Genomic DNA, 25,131 nt, shown 5'->3' with positions numbered 1-25,131 from the left:
CGAATGCGTCAGCCCCGATGTGGACAGAGCCCTCGGGGATTTGAGAACAGCCGGAGGCCAGACGTGAGGGAGGGAGAGAGAGAGAGCGAGAGAGAGAGAGAGAGAGAGAGAGAGAAGGTTCTGTGAAAGAAAGATGCAGATGCGTCATGACAAGGCTTGCATGGAGCTTGGGCGGTACGGAGCAGAGCGGCAGATCATAGCAATTGGCAGTTATTAGAGGCGGCTATCAATTGCTGGCCACTGCGAGAGCCGTGTTGATTGTAGAGGATTGAGCAGGCAACCGAGACATGGGGAGGCAGAGAGAGAGAGAGAGAGAGAGAGAGAGAGAGAGAGAGAGAGAGAGAGAGTCAGTACTGGGAGATAGAGAGAAAGAAAGAGAGAGAGAACCAGTACTGTTTGAACAAAGAGAGATGATGTGATAGGGGAAGCAAAAGAAGGCCTGACACAATCAGATAGGGCTTGATGGCACATATCCCTCTCCAAGAGGGCATTTATAGGGAGGAATACGTGTCTCTGATGATATCCATCCCTCCATTCTTGCTATTTCTCTCACTCTCTCTCTTCCTCTCCCTCTCTTTCATTCTGTCTCTGCACATGTCAGCTTGATATTGATCTTGGCCATAAACACGGCACAGATGAGAGATGGATCTGTTTCTGTGTGTTGGGTTGTGTTGTGTTGTGTTGTTTTTTTCTGGGGTCTACGTTCCAGTGAACACCCAACAGGTTTTCATTTTCCTCAAACCTTACTGGAATACAATTAAATCAGCTGTGGACGGATGCGTTCATTATTCATGTCCGCACTATAAAATCCTAATCGCAGAGAGAGAGAGAGAGAGAGTGGGGAGGTTTGGAAAAAGACGAGACAGGATGCTCCTCTGTGCTCACTGGTCGGGCTTTCGCATGGTTTCCATTTCCTCCAGACCGCCACAGCGGCAGGGAGACAGACTGAAGACGTGGCGTAAGCCACAGGCCTCAGCTCCAGACTGGTAATTCAATTCCATACCCCATAAACCACTATTCATCTTCGTCAGGTCTTGTGCAAGCGTACGTGTACTGGCGTGTGTGTGTGCGCATACACCTCTTCTTCGATTCCTCTAGTGCTCAGTCATGTTCATTTAAAACTCGATTAAATGCATCCGGACTCTCTCTCTCTCTCTCTCTCTCTCTCTCACTTTCTCTTTCTCTCTCTCTCTCTCTGCAGCCTGGATTGACTTCCCCTTGGCGCTGATCATTGAAATAAATAAATTTCATATCGGCTTTTCGTTATTTTTTAGATTAATTTTTTGGTCATTATGGCCTCGTTATTATTTTTAAATCAATGTCCTAATTAAGTCTGGGCTCAGAGGATAAGTGATGATTCACACTCCTGTTGGAGACCAACACTTCCTCTGCTTCACCTCCTCAGGGGCATCATATTCGGCTATTCAAACTCACATCTGGCACATACATTTGGCCACCATCCTATCCTCTGCTTCTTAATTCAAAGGTCTGTTTCCAACAAGCATGAATCTTCATCAGAGCTAAAGCTGTGGAATTACACAGAGCCTTTCTGTGAAAGGTTGGATGGAGCATAGGTCACTGTCATAAAGCTCCTTTCTGAATGGCGAAATCAATTTCAATTGCCTATGTGCTTACACATTCCCCTCTTACTCCCATCTTTAACTCATGGTATAACGAAGACTATGAACACATTAGCTAACTACTGAAAAGACATTCAAACACCAACAATAGCAGTTGACACTGATAAAAAGCTTGCTATCATGTGTTTTGATGATATAGTTGGCGATGTCGTGCTGTAATTTGCTGTGATTTGTGAGGTGTTCCGACTCGAACCACAGAACTGTAGTCTGTATAGTCCAGGTGGCTAGTTGGAATGACTGCTATTCTATGTGTCTGTCATGACCATATATCATGAACATGGATTGTTCATAAGATGGCACCAAGACTTCTACCCATACCTCAATACTGTCATTAGAACTAGGGTGTGTGAAACATAGTATTAAGGTATGTCCATATCTTACGTTTCATATACTATCACTTGTACATTATCATGCATATTGACTGCGTGGCAGTGTGTGTGTGTGCGTGTGTACATGTGTGTGTGGCCAACCCATAGGAGCATAAAAAGGTTGTCCCTGCGGTCTTAAAGGGTAAACCTTTCTGTGTAGACAGAAGATGCGTAGCAGAGTGCTCGCTCCATCATCAAAAATTCATTGGAGACACTAACAAGTCCCCCTCAGGTGTGAACAAGGCCCGAAATGGCCGCCTCATGTTCCTCAGATCGACCTGCAACTTTTCTACAACAACTGTGCTTAACTGTATCTCAGAATTAGTATTACCATTATTGTTCTCACCTCCACTGCATAGTAGCAAGTGGAGATGCCAAATGTACACACACACACACACACACACACACACACACACACACACACACACACACACACACATACACACACACACACACACACACACTTAAACGTACACACACGCAGACACACAGAGGCACTGTGGTGGAAGCTTTGATGAGTCCCCGATGAATCTCAAAAAGGTGTTTAAGGAGGCTGTTAAATATGTATGAATCCGAGAGTATCGTCTCCTTATTCAAATATTTAGTGCTGAGGCTTCTTTTTTGGTCATCTCAGACAGGCATGCTCATCTCAGAGGAAACTGGGCCACTGGTAGCCACTGGTTTGGCTTTAAGTCATTGAAACCACACAGTGTAGGTTAAGAATTATACTGAGTGATGATTCTTCTGGTTCAACTACTACACCACACACATGTGCCAGGTCATGTGAATAATTGGCACGGCTCTCTCTGGAAATGGAATTCTGCTGGAGGACAACATTGTCTCAGTGTAGATATTCAAAGGAGCTATTTGTAATTCTGTTGGATTTGAGTTGTCTTGAACGCATCCATACGGCACTCTTTCATTGACTTGCATTTGTCATACGAGATACAAAGTTGTATTACAAGAGAGGGGGCAGCGGTGGTGCCCGAGGTGGCGCTAGCTGGTTTGCAAGGTAACCTTAGTGGATGTCTCGGCAACACATTAAAGCGGTTGTGTCGTAACCACTTGGTTCAGGATGAAAGCAACATGAAGGGGAGACAACACCAAAGGATATGTGTAGACAACTGCCATATTGGCGTTACAAACTAACCCCATGCATTTCTATGGAGGATTTTTGGAGTCCTGTGTCTCCTTATTTAGAAAGTCCCTGGTTTTAGCCACTCTCCAATTAGGCCAATTAGTGCACCTGGCCAGAACTCAACAGCTCCACCTGCAGGCCAAAAGAGGGAAGCAGGCCAAGAGGGAAAGAAAAAAGCAAGACACAAACAATGCAAGGCCAGCCAGGGAGAAAGAGGTGGACCCGGCACGACAGAGCTGGGCCATCACAGTTGTTTCTGTTGCTAGGGTTAGTTTTGGTCTAAAACTAACTAGCTAACTACCCAAAATAGGAGGCAAAACCCGCCAACAGCTCCACTGACACTGAAAAAAGCTTGCTAACATGCTAACTGCAGTCTTTTGATGATATAGTTGGCACTGCCATGCTGTGAAAGCTGTATTCCAACCGAGAACACAGAACTACATAGTCCCTCACATGACTGACATCAGAATTGATTTGAAGACTGTACCAAATTTAGCATACCTATAAAAGGCTAATCATGCTATACTGCAAATGAAGTAAGCCTTTTTATTAAGTCGGCTGTATCTCTTTTTGCAGGAGACTCCAGCATCGCTGCAGATCCCGAAGCATGAGCAACAAATGTAAGTAGTTTGTATGCTTGGTTCAATCTTCCGTCTAATTGTAGTTGTAGTAGTGTAGTGTGTGTGTGTGTGTGTGTGTGTGTGTGTATGTGTGTGTGTATGTGTGTGTGTGTGTGTGTGTGTGTGTGTGTGAGGTGGCGGGATAATGGTTCAGACATGTGGGTTCAAACCTCTTTTACCTTTCAACAGTGGATGGATTGGGTAAAAAGCAGCTATTTCCTATTGTCAAGCCCTCTCCATCTGCTCCCTTTCAACTCTCTCTCTCCCCATTTCCTTCCCTCTGCTCTACTTGTTCCCTCTTCCTCTCAGGATTGTGTTCTCCTATATTTCTCTCTCTCCCTCTCTCTCTCTCTCTCTCTCTCTCTCTCTCTCTCTGCTGCCAGGCACACTCAGATCTGTTGTTGGTGCTGTATCCTTGGGTAACCCCCATGGCCCTAAAACACTCTTTATTTCCAGCCTTCTTCCTACTCCAGCACCCCACTCTCTCCTCTATCCAGCGCCCCAGATGTACTAACGCTTTTGCGCCCACTTCAGGCGTATTTGTTTCGCAACGTGCGTGTAAAATCAATGCAAGTTATGTACAAACAGGCTGCAATGATGTAAAAGCGCAAACTGCCTGACGTGGGAGCTGAAAGTGGCAGATGTTGTTCATGTTGTTCATGTCATACATATGCATTTATAGGAGGATCCAGGGGAAAGTGGGAGTTTAGCGTAAAAAGATAGGAGGGGAAGAGTAAAGAGCGTCTAATTATGTATTCCGCAGTATGTACAAAGACTGCTCCTGAAAGCGTATGTCTATTATGCACCTAAATACTTCCGCCTTGTAAAAGCAGGTGTTAATCCAAATTGCAGTTCAATGCGTCAATAAGAGAACCTTTCAAAGACAACAGAATTGCTATTTAGAGCACCAGTTTTGTAAGTCTTTGTACTATCAAAAGCAACATTAACTTTCGTTGGCCTTTCGAATGTCTTTCACTTTCACGTCATTCACTTAAACTTTCCTACTTGCTAGTTTTGACCAATCTTCCATAGCCTACGTGCACAAGTAGTTTGAGTAGAACTACTGATCTTTATTATCTCCCTGCTTGTTGGCATCTTATCATGTATGGTATTATTTCATGATCGCTAAACGTTTGATTCTTTTTAATGTTTTCATCAGTTAACTTTATTCAACTGCTGTATGTAGGCGCTGGCATTCAGTTGTGGACGTTCGTAAATTGCGTTTATGGGCAGAGAAAGGCAGAGAAAGGTGCAGTTTACACTAAGGATTGAACGATTGATAAATACGATGGAAACTTGGGTCTGACAGCTTTCGCAATCTGCGGTTTGTCCATGACGCTGATAACGCTACGTTCGCAAATGTAAGTACACCTGGCCCTCAGTCTCTCCAGCACCCCACTCTCTCCTGTCTCCAGCTCCCCAGTCCCTCCTCTCACCTCCTCCTGGCTGAAATGAAATCCGTCCACAGGCCAGTGGGTGGTAGCTGCAGAGAAGAGGATGGAGATTTAGCCAGTGCAGACACTAGACTACTGTGACAAAGGGCAATGGATGCACATACACACACATGCCCATACACACACACACACACACACATGCACACACACAAACACACACACACACACACACACACACACACACACACACACACACAGACACACACACACACACACACACACAAATAGAGTGGTTGGCTGTGCCGTGCTCAGACAGCGTGTTCTAAGCAGCAGAGATGTAGATGCACTCGCGGTGTCAGAGAGGGCCTGACAGCTCGTCTTTTTCCCCCGACCGCGGGGCACCACATTCTGGCTGCGATGTTCAGCCAGGCCCCGCGCGGCAGCAGCACAGGGCTGGATGTCACTGCAGTCCAGAGATAAGAGGCTGCTCCATTTGCAGACGTACCTCCAAGGGGGGAGCGAAAGAGGGAGAGAGAGACAGAGAGAGAGTAGGAGGAGAGAGAGAGAGAGAGAGAGAGAGAGAGGAGGATGACAGAGACACACAGGGAGAGGGGGAGAGTGTGTGTGGGGGAACAGAGGTGACATCACAGGGCTGATGTCATATGCTTATGTAGTTCTTGTTTGTTTTTTTTTCCTCTTTTTTTTCTTTCATCTCATTCATCCTCCACTTTTCTTTTCATTTTCTTTTTATTTTGAGTTCTGACAATTTTGATATAAACAGCAGTAAACCTCACTGTGACAGAGCAATCACAACAGGCCACAAGGCAGCAAGTTCAAACCCATGTTAACCCACAGACACACACACACACATTTACGGACACCCACTTTATAGAGTGTGGCAAATACGATCATATGGATGACGACGGGGTGACTGGTGCCTGTTGCCGTGGTGACGGCTCATCCGGGGTTGACACGTTTGACGGGCGTCCATTTGAGTATTACTGACATCAGCATGGACTGAGCAGCTCAGCTGACCCACTTAAACAGCAGCTTTGTCCCTCAGTCTCACACAGTGGGCTGACCGCGGCACAAATAAACATGTAGGTACTTGCACACACACGCATCATACACACACACATACACACACACACACACACACACACACACACACGCAAATGACACATGATGGCATCCACTACATAGCATATCCATCAGAGATATTGAACCTCTGCAAGGTCAGGCAGATTTGAGGATTCATTGTCTATACTCGCTGTTCTTCCCTCCAGCATGCACGGGTTGCACGTGGCGCAGACTTGCGCTCCATCACTAATCATCAAGGGATGAAGGATGCCAATTCTACTTTGGATTTATCACATTTTATATGGATGCTCAAACATTTGCACACACACACACACACTAACACACGCACAGACGTGCACACACACACACACACACACACACACACACACACACACACACACACACACACACACACACACACACACACACACACACACGAGTGCATGTACACCTACACAGGCACACAGACGCATGCATTCATACACAAATATAACACCTTATCTTTTCATCAGTTCTGCTAAGTTGGTGTAATTTCAGCATTTGGAATTTGTTACTGGTTAATGTCGGGTGCTGGCTATTATCTAAAGAGGTCAAAGCATTTCCCTGATGAGACCTGGAAATTGGCTCTATGCAAGTGTGCAATCTGTGCATGTGTGTGTGTATGCGTGTGTGTGTGTGTGTGTGTGTGTGTGTGTGTGTGTGTGTGTGTGTGTGTGTGTGTGTGTGTGTGTGTGTGTGTGCATGTGTGCGTGTGTGTGCAAGCACATGGAGAGAAAGAGGGAGAGAGAGAGGGAGAGAGATAGAGAGAAGGAATGCATGACTGACAGCGAGGGAGAGGAAAAGAGACAGAGACCGAGATAGATCAAGGGAGATGCGCCACCAAAGAGAACACAGCTGTCACACAGAACACTCCGGCCGCGTTGCATTCTGGGACATCTTCCGAGGTCTCTTTTCTCCCCTCTATAAATACCCTCCAAGTGCTCGGAACAGTCTGCCGCACTCTTCCAAGAGGGAGCTCGCCGCTCGAAAGAGCAATCAGGTGCGAGAGCAGCACAGCCCAGCCCAGCACAGCACAGCCCTGCTGGAACACTCTGGGGCCCAGGTTGCCTTTTGCTCTATTCATATTGCATGAAATAACTCATCGCACACATTTAGAGAACATACAACGCACAAGCCTCTTTAGAATCTTACATTGTTGAAGATAATGCATCACACATGCAGAAGCATTGCATGACCTTTCTTTACATGTTTCGCTTGGAGGGCTGGCTCGTGAAAGAATATTTTTTTATTTATTTGATTTTTTTTTAATCCTCTGGCTCTGAGACATGGCCCGGGCCCTGTATGATGTAGCCTACTTACCCCTTAGCCATGTCACGGTTGCACAGATGCAAAAGGAATAATAAAATTAATATTCCATAATACCCTTATTTAGGGCGAGATATGCTTGAGAGCGCAAGATAAGATTTTCTATAGAAACGGCAAATGTTTTATTAATAGGTTACGTCCTTGGAGGGAGATGGGTATTTAAAGACTTGATAAGATATCCCTTGCCTGGGTGTTCTTGTGTCCTGCTGCCCTTTGAACTGCCCTGGTGGGGTATTCCAGTGGGAGATTAACAGTGAAAGGCCATTAAGGGAGGCTTGGCAAAATACACTGATTGAGTTGGAGGGCGATGAGAACTGCGTGTCCTATGCGGCTTTTCGCTGTCTCTCATTCATCCCTTCTATCACTCCCTCTCTCTCTTTCTCTCTCTCGCTATCTCTCTTGCTTGCTATTTATCTCTTTCTCTCACTCCCTCCCTCTCTCTCTCCCTCTCTCTCTCACTCCCTCCCTCTCTCTCTCCCTCTCTCTCTTTCTCTCTCTCTCTCTCTCATTGTCTCTCTCAGCTCTCTCTGTGCGCTGTCTTCATTTCACTTTTATGTCGTTGGAAAAAATGGGAAATGGGATTGGAGGAGGAGGTCGTCAGTCACAACAGAGAGAGGTTAAGGTGAAGGGGGGGGGGGGCAGTAAATTTAGAGCAGTGAAAATGGGCCAGAACGGAAAAGCAGCGATGCCACTGCAGAATCAAATTAGGACAAGGTTAGGTACTGAGCCACCACTCACCAGCATATCACGCATGCACACGCACACTCACAGAGCCCCTCAGAAACACATACACACTCACACAAAAACAGATACATATGCATTTTATATATTAATATGCAAATGAATATGCAGTGCTTGGCACAAGCACTCAAATGTCTATGCAGTTTCCTATATTGCACGGTCACACACACACACACACACACACACACACACACACACACACACACACACACACACACACAAATACAAACATGCACACACATACAGAATTCAAATTGTCTCAGGTGATACAAAATGCAGCAGCTAGGGTTCTCATAAAAACTAAAAGAACTGACCACTTTATTCCAATAATTAAATCCCTGCACTGACTTCCCTGCACTGAGTCACAAAATTGACTTTAAAGCACTACTGCTTGTTTATAAATCACTAAATGGAACGGGACCATAAATACCTATCAGACTTCCTTCAGCACTTCAGCAATACCACTATCAGAACTAAACATGGTGATACAAATAGATATGTGGTTTAAATATGATCATAAAATATGATCAAATGTGGGGTTCAGCTTTGGAACCAGCCTCCGGATGACATCAAAAATGCCCCAACTGTAGCCTGTTTCAAATCTAGACTTTAGACCAAACTATTCTCAGATGCTTTCTGCTAACTGCTATCAAATGCACTTCCTGTTAATCAGATTCACTCTGTGTTTTTACATCTTTTAATTATTCTAGTTTATGTATTTTACTTTTTGAACTATTTTTAATCTATTGCCCTTTAGGTTTTTATTAACTATTATTTGCGAATGTTTGCTTTTATATATGTAAAGCACATTGAATTACACATTGTATGAAAAAGCAATATATAAAAACACTTGACTTACCTTGAGTGACCATGTTTTACTCAGCAGAAGCTATCACACTCTCCCACATTAATGCGCACACACACACACACACACACACACACACACACACACACACACACACACACACACACCTGACAGTATGTCCCAGTATCTGTCATTTCTCTCTCACTCCCTCTCTGTCCTTCTCTCTCTCTCTCTCTCACTCCCTCTCTGTCCTTCTCTCTCTCTCTCTCTCTCTCTCTCTCTCTCTCTCTCTCTCACTCCCTCTCTGTCCTTCTCTCTCTCTCTCTCTCTCTCTCTCTCTCTCTCTCTCTCTCTCACTCCCTCTCTGTCCTTCTCTCTCTCTCTCTCTCTCTCTCTCTCTCACTCCCTCTCTGTCCTTCTCTCTCTCTCTCTCTCTCTCTCTCTCTCACTCCCTCTCTCTCTCTCTCCATCTTCTTTACCTCCGTTTTTATAAGTCACACGGGTCTCTTTTCCTCTCCTCCCCACAAACACACGCTAAATGTGCAGTCCACTCTGGAGCTAACTACAGGGTCAAGCAGAGTGAGAGAGGGAAGGAGAGAGAGAGAGAGATATATGGAGAGAGGGAGAGAAAGAGAAGATGAGAGAAATGAGAGAGAGAAACAGATGGGGCCTCCTCTGCCTCTCAGTGATACGTTATGACAAACTGAAAGAGGGTCTGGAGCAGCGCAGGGTTGCCATGTGCTTCACACTAAAAATCCCCTGCCTGTGCAACACTCAGCAAGATCTGGCAACCCCTAGGCCCACAGCCTGTTGTCTAGGCCTGTTACGGGCTACTCCAGGAGAGGGAGTCACACTGTTACTATTTTGCGTCCCACTCACTCAACTTGTTTTTGTTTTTTGGCGGCCAGCTTAACATTTTGCCGCATTTCTGAAACGCAGCCCAGGGGCAAATGTGGGAGCCGTGACTGCCCAGTGACTTTATGTATTTGTCATTTTTTTTATGGCTGTTACAGAGTGACTTTTTTGATGGAGCCATTACTGTGTCATTATTGAGCCAGCCGTGCAGGTCCTCATTGTAATAAGCTGATAAAACGCATGGTAAAAGTGAGTACAGACAGATGGCCGGATTGGGATGTGTGTGTGTGTGTGTGTGTGTGTGTGTGTGTGTGTGTGTGTGTGTGTGTGTGTGTGTGTGTGTCTCTGTGTGTGTGTGTGTGTGTGTGTGTGTTTACTATGGCATTGACACTGTAATGGCTGTTTAATTACTGCCAGCATTTTTATGGAGCTTACTGTGTTATTCTATTAAACAGCTCGTTGCTTCCTTCACTCAGTATTTATGACACGATATTTGAAATCGCTCCCATTTGTTTTCATTCATGCAAGACAGTGAGTTTGCGTCTGCTGTGTTTTTGTGTATGTGTGTGTGTGTGTGTGTGTGTGTGTGTGTGTGTGTGTGTGTGTGTGTTGTTGTGTGTGTGAGATGAGGGTCAGTTTTAATTATATTGAGCCAGAGCTCCCCCTTATGGTGGATGCAGAGGATGAACTTTACTGAATTTGAATGGAGTGCACTTTTGAGGGTGAATTACAGGGTCATAGTGACTAGTGTGTGTGTGTGTGTGTGTGTGTGTGTGTGTGTGTGTGTGTGTGTGAGTGTGTGTAAAATTTTTCTTCCCTCACATAGTAACAGACTCAACAATCCTTACATATAAAGCTCAACAGAGGAATTATAACACACACACATAACCATAGCCTACTGGGCACATACATTTAAGCAAATGTACTGTATGTTCACTGATATGTACACACAGATACACACACACGCACATACACTCACACGCACACGCACACGCACACACACACACACCACACACACACACACACCACATATAAGGCAACTCTATAAATCTACTGAGCAAAAAAGTTTTTAAGCACCCCGCACCCCCCCTCCTCCTCCTTCACAGAGCTTCTTTGACAGACAGCTGCATGTCTTCAGACAGGCCGACATTGATCCCTCAGTGTATTTATCACAGAAGCCCCCTCCCCTCTCTTCAGCATGCTAAGCGCCTGCTAAGCTAAGCTGCACAGCAGGACGCACTGTCTGCGTGCTAATGTGCGCTTATTGGAGGAGGCTGGCCCTGGGGCTAATTCGTGGAGCACTGGCTGTGTTCACAGTGGCTTGGTTAATGACATTAAATGAGCACGTCTTTAGATTAATGATATCAGAGAAGCTCGCAGGGAGCTAAAGCTGAGGCTAATCGACGTCCGCCAGCTAATGTCTCCTGATGATTGATGCTTATAATGTTGGGTTGTGGTGGATGTGTGTACTCATGATGACAGCTAGAAGGAGAGAGAGGTAGTCAGACATAGAGAGAGAGACAGAGAGAGATGGAGAGGGAGGGAGAGTATTCATAAATGTTCCCGCAGCAAATCACATCAACACTATAAAAAAAACTCCGCACGAACAAGCCTCTGTATTCATTTTGATATGACAGTATGAATAATTTATGGGACGAGTGCCGTCTGTCTTGTGCACAGTGGTCTCCCTGTGATGTTGGCGTAGGCCTGGTGGTGCGCGCTGGACAGACACACGGGCCTCTGTTGTCTCCTGATCGCTATGCTACCCACACCACGGACGGACAATCAGCAACAGCAGCATGTCATTCAGCAGAGCACTAATCAAGAGCCATCCGTCACTCGGATAGAAGAAGGAAAAAAGAGATGCAGCCCAATCAATAAAGAATAGAGAGGAGGAACGGGGAGAGGGGAGATAGAGGCGCTGCTGTGGTATGGCTTTTGTTTTTTTTCTCCTTTTGCGAAATCCCAGAGTGGAAAGCAGTGTGTGTGTGTGTGTGTGTGTGTGTGTGTGTGTGTTTGATTGCCGTGGCATTGTTTCATCTCGTGTGAAGTAAACTAGCAAGCATCTATTCATAGCAGGGTGGATTCATGTTTGCGTGTAGTCCTGTGTGTGTGTGTGTGTGTGTGTGTCTGATGGCAGGGGATAGTATGATGGTGGGTTGAGATGGTGAATTGTCCCTTCTGATGTATGTAGATTGCAGTGTAGTCATGCCGGAGTCTGTCTGTTCTTTGTTGTTATTGTTTTTGCATGGCTTTACCTTGCGTTGCACTGTGCAGGCATCAGAGGGAAAGTGCCGGAAGCAGCTCTTGGCTCACTGCGGGATGCGCGTCCTCCCCTGCTGGGCCATAAGATGAGCGCAATGATGGCTGCTGCAGCTCTGCTCCGCCCCGTTTCTCTGAATGCTGCCACTCTCCACAGCCCCTGTCCCTGCTCCCACCTCCACCCAACCCCCAGCTCCACCTCCACATCACCCCACCTCCACCTCCACATCACCCCAGCTCCACCTCCACATCACCCCACCCCACCCCATTCTCTCACACTGTGCTCCCAATGCAGGCAGCAACCGGAGCTTTACAGGGCAGTTTTCCCTCTCTGTCATCTCAGTCAGGATCACAGGGGCTTTCACACACACACTGCACACACACACTGCACACACTGCCATCATGGTGCTCCACTGTCAAAGTTTCACCCCTGCCTTTTGCTCTGTCCTTTCCTCTCTCTCTCTCTCCCTCTGTTCCCTTCATCTTTCTCTCTCTCTCTCATTTTTCCCCTTGGTATTTTCCATTCACCCCTTCCCACTGTCCTTATTCCCCTCTCTCTTCTTTTCTATCCCCCTCTCCCTGTCCCTTTCTCTTCCTCTCATCTTTCTCCCTCTCTCTCTCATCCTCTCATCCACACTATCTCTCATTTCTCTCTCTCTCTCTCTCTTTCACTCCTTCTCCTCCATGTTGGGTTGATTTATATTCGCCTGTGGTGGCAGTCTCTGTGGCTGCAGTAATTTGACACCTGATTTAAGTACTCCGTGTCGAGTGCTGGGGCTAGCGTGGTCAATCACCCGGCCCTATCTCCATGCCTCTGGCTGCTGTCTCTGCCCTGCTCTCCCCTGTCGGGCGGCCAGGAGGGAGGGAGGGAGGGAGGGCGCGCAGGGCTAACGTGCCGAGCAGCGGCTGCATTCACCACTAGCCTCCAGCCTGAGTCATGTTCAGTTTATCTCAGCGATTGCAGATGCAATGTATTTGGCCAAGATAGATTTCCTATCTCAACCCCTGTTTGCTTTTTATATGCATACATATGTATGTGAGCTGTGTAGAAAATAAATGTGTGTGTGTGTGTGTGTGTGTGTGTGTGTGTGTGTGTGTGTGTGTGTGTGTCCTTGAAGAGAACAATGCAGACACACACACAAAATGATTATACTGTGTGTGTGTGTGTGTGTGTGTGTGTGTGTGTGTGTGCGCATAATATGCATGTGTGTTTGTATATGTGTGTGTGTGCGCGTGTACACATGTGTGTTTGTGTGTATACGTATGTGTGCCTCAGTATGTGTGTGTGAGTGTGTGTGTGTGTGTGCCTGAGTCTGTGGGAATACCTGCTCTTGGCCAAGCTCTGGCGCCTCCTCAGGCCTGTGCTCCGTCTGCCAGTCTGCCACGCGGCGCTGCCAAGGCTCAGACGGTCTGGCTAAACGAGGGGGACAGCATTCACCTGCCGTCTCCAGACCCTCCTCCTCTCCACCTCCTCCTCCTCCTCCAGACCCTCCACCTCCTCCTCCTCCTCCTCCACCTCCTCCTCATCCAGACCCTCCACCTCCTCCACCTCCTCCTCCTCCACCTCCTCCTCTCCACCTCCTCCTCCTCCAGACCCTCCACCTCCTCCTCCTCCACCTCCTCCTCCTCCACCTCCTCTTCCTCCTCCTCCTCCTCCTAACCCCTCCTCCGCCTCCACCTCCTCCTCCTCCTCCACCTCCTCCTCCACCTCCTCCTTCTCCTCCTCCTCCACCTCCTCCACCTCCTCATCTTCCTCCACCTCCTCCTCCACCTCCTCCTCCTCCTCCTCCTCCACCTCCTCCACTTCCTCATCTTCCTCCACCTCCTCATCTTCCTCCACCTCCTCCTCCACCTCCTCCTCCACCTCCTCCTTCTCCTCCTCCACCTCCTCATCTTCCTCCTCCTCCTCCACCTCCTCCTTCTCCTCCTCCACCTCCTCATCTTCCTCCTCCTCCTCCACCTCCTCATCTTCCTCCTCCTCCTCCTCCTCCTCCTCCTGCAGCGCTCCGCCATCCATCTGCGGCCTCCAGTCGGCCTCCTGCTCCAGCCTTGGCCATCACCCTACCTCCCTCCCCAGACCAGAGGGCCCAGGAGCAGGGGCTCGCAGGGGCTCGCAGGGGCTCGGAGGGGCTCGGGTGTCAGGCCTCTTCCAGATGAACAGGGCTGGATTTGTTGGGAGGGTAACACAAGCAGGAGGTGCATCACACTCTGGAGGGAAGGAGAGGTGGGGTGGGGAGGGGAGGGGAGGGGATGACTGTGTGTATGTGTGTACCGTTTGCCTGTGGCAAGCAACTGACTATCACACTCCAGCAGGACACGGAGGTGGGATCGTTTGTGTGTGTGTGTGTAAGAGAGAAAGAGAGAGTGTGTGTGTGTGTGTGTGTGTGTGTGTGTGTGTGTGTGTGTGGAGTAGAAGGGATTTGGACATCCTGGAGAACTGCAGGTGGGGGTCTCTCGCAGTGCGCCATGTCCATCTCTATCATCACAGTCCAGAACCCTGGCACCGGTCTCGCCCCTCGCCGGACTGCCTCAGGTCACAGTCAGAGCCATCCTAAGAGCCTCTCTCACCAATGAGAACCACCAAGCAGAGTGGTCAAGCATTTGATCTGCACCTGGTCCCTTGAACTGCTTCTAACGGAGCAGTACTGTAGACTGCCCAGTCAAAGCATGCCATTTGGCTAAACATGTCATGCCCTCGCTTGTCCTGACTTGTGTGGGTTCTGTGAGGCATTAAGCGTTTGTTCTGTGTGATGTGAGCAGCGCAGGGCACAATTACAGGGGCCCTCGATTACAGGGTGTGGTGCCTGAAGAGACTCGTATGCCTTTTTTTTGTGTGGAGAATAGAGCCATTGTTGGCTGTGGTGAAACCAGAGCTGAACATTACTCGGAGCTGTATTGTCACGGTTGTATCGCTTCCCAGGCCATGGACATGAATGAGATGCTTTATTCTTGGCTTCTTATCCTGTTTAACAAGCTGATAATGTGTACGTGTACGTGTACGTGTGCGTGTGCGTGTGCGTGTGCGTGTGTGTGTGTTTGACTTTGGATGTATTTGGTTCATTATAGGTGTGCGTGTGTATGTGTGTCTGTGTACATACACCTGTGGTTGTATATCTGTGCATTTTTCGTAATTATGTGCATGTCAGTAGTGATCATGTAATGGAGATCGTGTTTGTATGTGTGTTTGTATGCAAGTCCATTGGTAAACAAGGACCCACACATCTTCATTCCCCAAAAATCAATAACAGCAGCTGTCGGTTGCACAGAGCTTTCAGATCCGATGTAACACTCCTAATGCCTCACTAAGTGATTGTCAACAGCGCTGTCTAATTGTCCTCTTTCTTGCTCTCCCTCCCCTCCCCTCCTCCTGCCCCCCTATGTGTGTGTGTGTGTGTGTGTGTGTGTGTATGTGTGTGTGTGTGTGCGTGCGTGCGTGTGTGTGTGTGTGTGTGTGTGTGTAGGATGCACCCTCCAGGGCAGTGCTCTCTCCCTGGCAGGGCCATGTTCTAAGCAGGGGGTCCCCCCCCCCAGGCCCCAGTCCATCATGAAAGGGTACGGACCCCAGCAGCGCCCGCGTCACCTGTCCGACTCCTGCGACCCGTCCTCGGGCCTGCCGCCCGGCGAGCAGCAGCTCTACCAGCAGGCCGGCACCGCCACGCTCCCACGCAGCCCTTACCTGCTCAGCCCCGTCGCCATGGAGCACTACGGCACGCTGGACCCCCACCAGTTCTCCCCGTCGCCCATCCCCGTGGGTGGAGGAGGGGGGCTGCCGCCCGACTGCATGCTGCCCCTCAGCAACCAGCTGTCCAGCAGCAGCACCTTCCCGCGCATCCACTACAACTCGCACTACGAGCAGGGGGACTTCTCGCCCACCTCCATGCCCGGCGGGGACAGCATCGGCGGCATCAGCACAGGCACCATGGGCACCTCCGTCTCCATGGGCATGGGGATGGGCATGGGGCTCGGCGTGGGGCGCACAGCCATGATAACCAGCGGCTCGGCTACCATCTCAGGTAAGAGCTGTGCGGACTCCTGCAGGTTGTGTGTGTGGAAGCATTGTGTCTTCAGAAGATTCTGAGATAGAGGATTACGATAGAGGATTTTAATATATGTTCATTAGGTGAACTCATGAGGTTCATGACTAAAAAAAGTGATCAGATTGCCAAGAAATGTCAATATTTAAATTTATCATCTTTATACAAGCTCACCTGCACTAAATTGCTGCCTATAGAGACTGGGCATGACCACCGTGAGGAGATGTTTGAACGTGACATAAAATGTTATGGGCTAGAAATTGCATACGATCACTGACTGTACCTTTAAATGAGTTAACTAGTAATTACCTGACTACTAATATCTACTGATATGCAAAATATTGCAGGTGGTGGGAAGAATCGCCTGCCCCCCACCCTGCTGGACCAGTTTGAGAAAGGCCAGCGGGACGGCTTCAGCACGCTGCAGTTCCACCGGACGTCAGCGGTAGCAGCGGCCGCCAAGCAGCAGCGCACCGACAGCCCGGGCCGCATCCGCTACCTGGTCCACTCCGTGCAGAAGCTCTTCGCCAAGTCCCAGTCGCTGGAGAGCTCGGGCATGAAGGGCAGCGTGAACGGCCGCTCGGCCAACAGCTCGGGCGGCGGAGGCTCGTCGTCGGGGGAGGACGCCAAGCACCGGCGCAGCAAGAGCAAAGACCGCGGCACCAAGAGCGAGGGCGGCACCAAGCGGCGGCCGCGCTCCAACATGTCGGGCTACTGGAGCTCAGACGACCTGGACGAGGTCAGCAACTACCGCAACCCCATGGCCATGATGACCCTGGGCAGGCAGGGAGCAGGGTTGGTCCCCGGGCAGGACTCCCAGGGCAACGCCAAGTACTTCATGCACGGCTACAACACTATCAGCGAGCACTCACTCAAGCCCTCCAAGAGCAACAATGACCTCAAGTACCAGGGGCTGCCCGCTCTTCCTGGCCCCGGAGGAGGGGGGGGGTGGGGGGAGGAGGAGGAGGGGACGGAAGCATAGGCAGTCGAGGAGGGGGAGGAGGGTTGGTGGCCGGAGGGGACTTTGGCCGGGGTGGGCCCTGGGCGACCCTGACCCTGGGTCAGACGAGGCAGATGTGCCAGAAGGGCTCGGCCACGCTGGACCGGTCCATGCTCAAGTCCAAGTCATGCCACCAGGACCTGGCATGCCAGTACCTACAGGTGCGTGGCTGGGTGAGTTGGTCTGGTTAAGTGCTCAGGGTAAAGTATGACCCAGTCCTTACAAACTACGACTTCAGGTCTGTGCAACATAGAAATAGCATAGCATAGCATAGGACCTCACAAGCTTTACTTTGTTACTTTTTTGGATTAAGTTGGCTTAGTTTTAATGTTACATTTAGCTGTTTGGCACATACACTTTGATCAAATTCCCTTTTATCTAATTCAAGTGCATTTTTATACATGTATTAACCGTCTGTTAGTACATTAAAACATTATCTGTAAGTGCATCATTGATTCCTGCATTTTAAATATACACAGTACACTCATAATAACATAATTGAATATAATTGAAGCCCTTCTGGAAAGGGACACATTTTGTGTTGGTGTTGACGTGAGCCCAGTGTTGACGTGAGATGTTTACTCTGCGGTGTCCTGCGTTTGGGTCAGGCACCTTCCGGAGGGGACTGGAACAGCACGCTGGGTCGCAGCAGCGGTCCGGGCGAGATCCCGTGTCGACGCATGCGCAGCGGCAGCTACGTGAAGGCCATGGGCGACTTGGAGGACAGCGAGGACTCAGAGGGGAGCCCCAAACCCTCGCCCAAAACCACCGCACGCCGCCAGAGCTACCTAAGGGCTACACAGCAGTCACTCAGTGACCAGCTCCCACCACGAAAGTAAGAAACACAACACACATACACACAAACACACATACACACACACACACACACATACACACACAAACACACACACACACACACACACATACACACATACACACACACAAACACATACACACATCCACACACAAACACACACACACACACACATACACACACACACACACATACACACATACACACACACACACACACATACACACACACACATATACACACACACTGATAACAACTCAGACACGTCACAGTTCTGTAAGGGCTACACAGTCACTCTGTAATCAGCTCCCACCACGAAAGTACGACACACACACACATATCACATACACATGCACAACACCACACACATGCTCACACACCAACACAATCAGACTTTCACATAAACACACACATAGCAAAAAACACACACAGACACTCTCTCTCTCTCACACACCCAAACACACACACACACACAAACAGACACTCTCTCTCTCACACCCAAACACATACACACACACACACAGACACTCTCTCTCACACACACCCAAACACACACACACACACAGAGAGAGATACAAACACACACAAATAGAGTGTACACTGCAGGGTGTGTGACGCGTGCCAAGAGCAGTGTTGGTTGTAACCAGGCAGAAGGGGGGAAGTGAGGAACTCCACGGCAACACTCTGGAAACGCACATCTCTGGAGAAGCCTCTGACAGCACACACCTCGCTGCGTTATCCCACACAGCCTGCACATGGGCTGCGCATAAATATTTCACCAAACACATCTGAACGAAAAATAATACAATCTACCGCACACAGACCATGCCACACACACACACACACACACACTCACACACACACACACACACACACACACACACATACACACACACACGTACACACGTGAGCTGCTGGCACTCTGGGTGAGAGCGTGCTGTGCTTAGCCATGCATTAGATTAAGCACTGCTGGTTGCTCCCCCCGCCACCCACCCACATGCTACTCCAGCGCTCAGGTGGAAGAACGGCACACTCTGGCTCCATTTGTCCCTCTGGAGATCACTGGTCAGGCAGATCAGATAGCCTCTCCTGGGTCAGCCATGTTTACCCCGAGCTCAGCCTCTTATCCTCTCCTCTGGTATTTAGTCACAACATGAGAGCGTTGCATAGAGCCAACATGCACTTCCGATACTAGAGGCCAGTCATGCATGTTCCCCCAGAGTGCTTTGCATGCTGTGCATAAACATATGGTCAGACCTGTGTATTAGAGCAATTATGCTAGCTGTGCTTATTTGTAATGCTTCCAAGCAGACGAGAAATTACACCGTATCGTATGCAAAGGGACTGCGTTCGGTCGTGTCGTGTGTTTTAAAGTGTGGACATACACAGTAACACCCTCCACCCACAGTCACACACACACACACACACACACCATCACATAACCGCATGGTTGCCACCACCTCACAAATTACACACACAGCACACACACACGCAGGGAGCCTGTTACAGAGCCAGATACACAACCTGTAATGGTGAAGGTGTGAATCAAGCAAGGGACTGTCTGGAGATGGAGAAGAAATGGGGAAATGTACCAATCCAAGCAATGTCATGTTGCAAACAAAATGGAATGATCCAGAAATAGTGCTTTATTGATGAGGGGGAAGAGATCATATGCAGATCCCTTATCCTTTGAGGTGTAGAGTTGCATTTGTAACAGAGTTGTATTTCATCCATTAAAACGGAAAAAATAACTAACATCTTCCCTACAAGAAAATATAGAATATGATAGATTTGTGTGCATTTACATTGATGGATTTATCCTGGAGTGCTAATTTTGTGGGTCAAAGATAAATTAGCACTTCTCATGTGAGTCCCTATTCACTAGCTACTCCACCCTGTAGATTTCAGTGAGTCCCTATTCACTAGCTACTCCACTCTGTAGAGTTCAGTGAGTCCCTATTCACTAGCTACTCCACCCTGTAGCGTTCAGTGAGTCCCTATTCACTAGCTACTCCACCCTGTAGAGTTCAGTGGTGAGACACAAGATGGCAGTATCAGGACACAGTTGAGATGGCGGTCTCCACTGTGCTCACACACTGTGCTGTAACCTGTCCAGGCTGCTGTCCCCGTTTTCATTAAATAAAAGTCTAAAAGTCTAACAGAGAATTATTCTACATTAATCTGATCTCACAAGTGTGTGACTGTGTGATAAGTGCCTATTGTCAGTCGGAATTGGCGTATTTACTGAATTTCTAATCTGGAATATTTTTTGAATACATAGAATTAATAATATATATGATATAATATATATAATAGGGTAGTGGGCAGCCTAAAAGTTTCTTCTGGGCTGTTCGTCCCACCAACAGGCAGAGATGTACATCACGGCTTCATAGAGTAAAAGTCTTACCATGTATTGGATCTACTTGTGCTACCTGTTTAACACAGGGGATTTCACTAATTACCTCTGGCTTAGTGGTTTTGCTAAATAGAATCAGCTGGTTTAGTGAATGGTTTCAACAGATATTTTGTGAAACTTTTACTTTCTGAAGCCAGGATGTTCCCTCTGCCAACCCTGCTATGAGTCCAGCAGCACCCCTCTAACCCAGCACCTTTCTCCCCTGAGCTGTGCAGCCTCTGCCCCCGACCTTGTGCCCCGTCCCTGTCCTAACCTTGTGCCCCTCACCCTTCCAGCCGGCTGCTGGATTTCTCCATGTTACAGGGCGACCTGGAGGCGCTGTGGTCCCCACTGCAGAGCGTCACCTCTCTGCACCAGCTGGGCAGGTCAGTGGCTCCGTGGTCAGTCAGGCTCATCAGAGGCAACCAGAGACACAGAGATGGGGACCCCGCCCACTCTCTCTCTCACTCTCTGATTGGTCTTTGGTCTACGTTACTCTCTGATTGGACCATGCCACGCAATTGGCATGCTCTGAAGGACAACGCCCTGGCTTCAGCTTTGACAATGGCCTTGATGAAAAATAAATAAAAAACATCATCTGATTACATTATTCTCTGATAAAGGGGATTCTGGTTTAGACATATTCTAATGTTAAAAAAGTCTACATTATACCTGTTGTTACTAAACAATTTCCTGTTTTTATTTTAATTGGGAAGTGTTCCACAGAGATGTGCTTTGAAACGTCAATGCTACGGATGCTCAGTGCTGTCTTTTCACCACAGCTGTGTCCGCTGTCACACACACCGCTTCAAACGCTTCACTTCACAGTGTCCCTGAGATTGTCTTTGGTGACAACTAATCCACTACTTTATTCCCTAAACAACTGATTCAATCAGTCAGAGTTTTGTGGACGGACATGTTGTCGGCTTTAAGGAAGAGGCAAATCAGTTGTTCAGGGCAGGAAGTATTTGGAGCCAATCACATTGCCTCTCACAGCCCTGTGTCCAGCTTTAGCCTCTAATACAGTCAAGATCCCCTGATGAAGGGCTCCCTTGTGTGGATGCTTTGATGAACGTAGGGTTGGATGGATTAACAGTGTGCTAAACTGTTGGATGGATGGATTGATGGATGGATGGATCTAGATAGATGAATGGATGGATAATTGGATGGATGGATGGATGGATCTAGATAGATGAATGGATGGATAATTGGATGGATGGATCTAGATAGATGAATGGATGGATGGATCTAGATAGATGAATAGATGGATGGATGGATGGATCTAGATAGATGAATGGATGGATAATTGGATGGATGGATAATAGATTTGTAAAAAGATACTTGAGCTTCTGCTTCACTCTTCACTTGATGAAAAAACTTCTTCTTTTTCTCAGGGATTCATCTCTCCTCCGACTGCAGTGCAACAGAGTTTATATCACTCACTCTTTTCGTTTCCATTTCTATGGCGTTCCGTTTCCTCACTCTCCTTATTTTGACTGCTTGGAAATGAGCTTCTCACATTCAGTAGCTTTCCCTGTGGTTGTTCGCTTTGCATGCTCTTCATGGTTCAAAGTGGTGAACAAATGGGTTTGCTTGCACATCTTGACTCTGTCTCTGACTCTGACTCTGCTCTCTCTTTCTCTCTCTCTCTCTCCCTCTTCCCTCCTCTGTTTTCCATTTTCCCCTCCTCTCAGTTGTCTTCCCTCTCTCAGAGAGATCTCTGGGAATCGTAGTCTGGATAACCTGGACTGTATTGGGGGGTCAACTCCTTTCCCCCGCTGGGACGACGACGACTTCAGTCAAGGCTGCAATACGCTGGGCCGCGGCAGCTGCATGAGCCAGGTCAGAGGTGCACTCAGCCTCACACACCTGACACCACACGCCTGACACCACGCAGCTCACACACACCACGCACCCTGACAGGTGTGTGAGGTGCGTGGTGTCAGGTGTGTGAAGTGTGGGCAGCTGTGGCCAACTGGTTAGTGCTTCGGACTTGTAACCGGAGGGTTGCCGGTTCGAACCCCGACCAGTAGGCACGGCTGAAGTGCCCTTGAGCAAGGCACCTAACCCCTCACTGCTCCCCGAGCGCCGCTGTTGTTGCAGGCAGCTCACTGCGTTGGGATTAGTGTGTTCTTCACCTCACTGTGTGTTCACTGTGTGCTGAGTGTATTTCACTAATTCACGGATTGGGATAAATGCAGAGACCAAATTTCCCTCACGGGATCAAAAGAGTATATATACTTATACTTACACACCTGACACCACGCACCTCGACACACCTGACGTCGCTCGCCTCACACACCTGGCACCGCTCGCCTCACACACCTGACGGTTAGAGCAGAGACACTGCAGAGCAGGAAAGTGGCAATAACATGGTACAAAGTCAATAAAACCTCAACCAATGGCCTTCACCTCTAAGAACACATTAGATGAATATGTGTGTACTGTGTATCAACTCCACCTCAAAGTCCACCTCATCGTCAGTAGGAAATTCATATTTGTGAGTAAATGGTGTGTTGATAACCCCAGTTAAATGCTCTTAAAGACTGTTCTGTTGGTGATGGGTGGTTGGTGATTTTTGGTCACAAAGGTTGCTGTGTTGGTGATTTTGTTTTTGATGGTAAATAGGCTTGGTTGCTGATTGGCCGCTGTGGGAAATTCCCTACCTATAGCAAAAAGAATGTAACGCCTCTCCTGTGTATATCCGAAATTACAACAGCCCATGTCAATACAAACACTACTGCATTTCAGGTGTAGCAAACATGCAAACAGGCTTGACACAATACCTTAGGCGGGGATCACATTAGCCAGCGGCAAGTGGCAGGTTTCCTATTGTTCTCTATGGTTCGGCAGCGAAACGGTGGCAACGCTGGCGTAACGCTAGCGTTGAACAAGCTGAGCGTTGAACTTGGTTCAACTTTCAAAGCGCAACACGATTGACAAACCGTTTGGGTTGCTTAGGAACGAGCTAAAACTTATTATGGTCTGAGCGTTGTGTTACGTTTGCCGCAGCCGCTTGCCGCTGACTGATGTGATCCCCGCCTTAATCTAATGTGTGTCAAAGTCCATTTTATCATCAGGGATATTTTGATTTATCTGAGCTGTACAAACAAAAACAAGCATAAAATCGTATCATTTCTTACCATGTTTTTACAAAAAAAAAACTGTTTTACCAATTTCACCATCTGCTCATGAAAGCTACTGTTCACCCTCTTGCCTATAAAGACACACACAGGTCACAGCTGTATGAATCTGCATGCCGGTTACATTTCCATAACCGAATTTAGATAAGCCTAGAAATCCTCAAAATGAGCCACATTCATTTAACAATGTCCATGATCCATGAACAAATTATTACAGAGCAGATATAGAGTTGTGGATGAGGGAAATTAATACCATCTGATTGAAATGTCATTCGGATGTAATAGACTGCAGGTTGTGGCCATCACATGAGTGACACCGGCACACTGACAGCCCCATTCATCCCCACAATGGAAACCATTACCCTTTCATCGACAGGGTTGTCCCACTGATTGCAAATCATATCACATCTCTCCCCAGTCCCATTCAAAGGGTTCATCTGTCAGCATCTGTCAAGGGCAAACAAGAAGAGTTCAATCGTTCAAGGTCGTCTCAGATGTGTTACAGTGCCCCAAGGAACCCTGACCAGTGCTGTGTGATCTTCTTCTTATCATACATGCAAAGGCACTGCAGTGCTCTGTGCTCAGTAAATTGTTTGCACTGAACTCTGTGGTGGCAGTTGGTCTGTTTGTGACATGATGACATGTGACAGCTGAATCCTCTGTGCTGCTGGACTATGCCTAAGGAGTGCACAGCACACCAGTTAGGTTTTCAGGCACTGGTTAGCCTATGTGTTATGTAATATGTTTACATATTATCTCTTGCGATAAATCAATCCATGATCCCACAAATACATGCGTGTCAGGACCACTTGGCTCAAAGTAGAGCTGACATATGGGAGAGCACACTGAACTTAATGTTTAAATATAATGTTGGTTTATTAACAAATGATTTGTCCGAAGTCAGTAAGTGGTAAGCAGACCAAAAGTGTCGTGCATATCAGTATGATGTAAGTGTACAGCAAAAAGGTGAATGGGCGAGGAGCGACGACCGCAGCCCGCCTCTCGTCGTCAGGCCGGGGTAGCAGAAAGAGAGAGCGAGCCGACTGGAAGGCGTGTGTGTGTGTGTGTGTGTGTGTGATATTAAAGACCCGCTCATCGGCCCACCAATTAGCACGGCACGGCCCACCGCAACAGCTCCACCTACAGGCGATAGAACAGCAGCAGTAGGAAATGCAGGCTAGATTACCCACGATGGCCAAGTCAGGGAGAGACACACCCAGCACGGCATAGCCGGGCGTGACAGCGTGCATCATTTTAATACTTACTGCGTCTCCTCTGTGTCATCATATTATGTTTAAGTTCCAAAATGAGATCAGTAGGCAGAATTCTTCTGTGTGTTGTGGCCCTCTTCTTTTCAACTTAAACACACCACTTACCAGTTTAACACACCACTTGCTAGCTTGTCACATTGGGCCCTACTATGAAATTCTGAACTGTTTTCATTACGGTTCCTTCTCGATATATTTCTCGTCTCTCT

General features: G+C 48.0%; 1 protein-coding gene across 1 annotated transcript in view; it reads left to right on the top strand.

Annotated features, from left to right (window-relative positions):
* Positions 1-25,131, top strand: part of dlgap4b (discs, large (Drosophila) homolog-associated protein 4b) — a 142,533-nt gene that overhangs the window by 86,263 nt on the left and 31,139 nt on the right. The window contains 7 exon segments of the mRNA XM_042089753.1: positions 3,723-3,766; positions 15,730-16,281; positions 16,650-17,242; positions 17,245-17,463; positions 17,911-18,137; positions 20,808-20,897; positions 22,206-22,353. Of these exon segments, the coding sequence (XP_041945687.1) occupies positions 15,813-16,281; positions 16,650-17,242; positions 17,245-17,463; positions 17,911-18,137; positions 20,808-20,897; positions 22,206-22,353 (1,746 nt within the window). The 5' untranslated portion in view covers positions 3,723-3,766; positions 15,730-15,812.

Source organism: Alosa sapidissima, chromosome 4 (genome assembly GCF_018492685.1).
Source record: "Alosa sapidissima isolate fAloSap1 chromosome 4, fAloSap1.pri, whole genome shotgun sequence".
Lineage (NCBI taxonomy): Eukaryota > Metazoa > Chordata > Actinopteri > Clupeiformes > Clupeidae > Alosa > Alosa sapidissima.
Note: the sequence above shows the minus strand (reverse complement) of the source record. Positions and strands in the feature narration are given on the sequence as shown.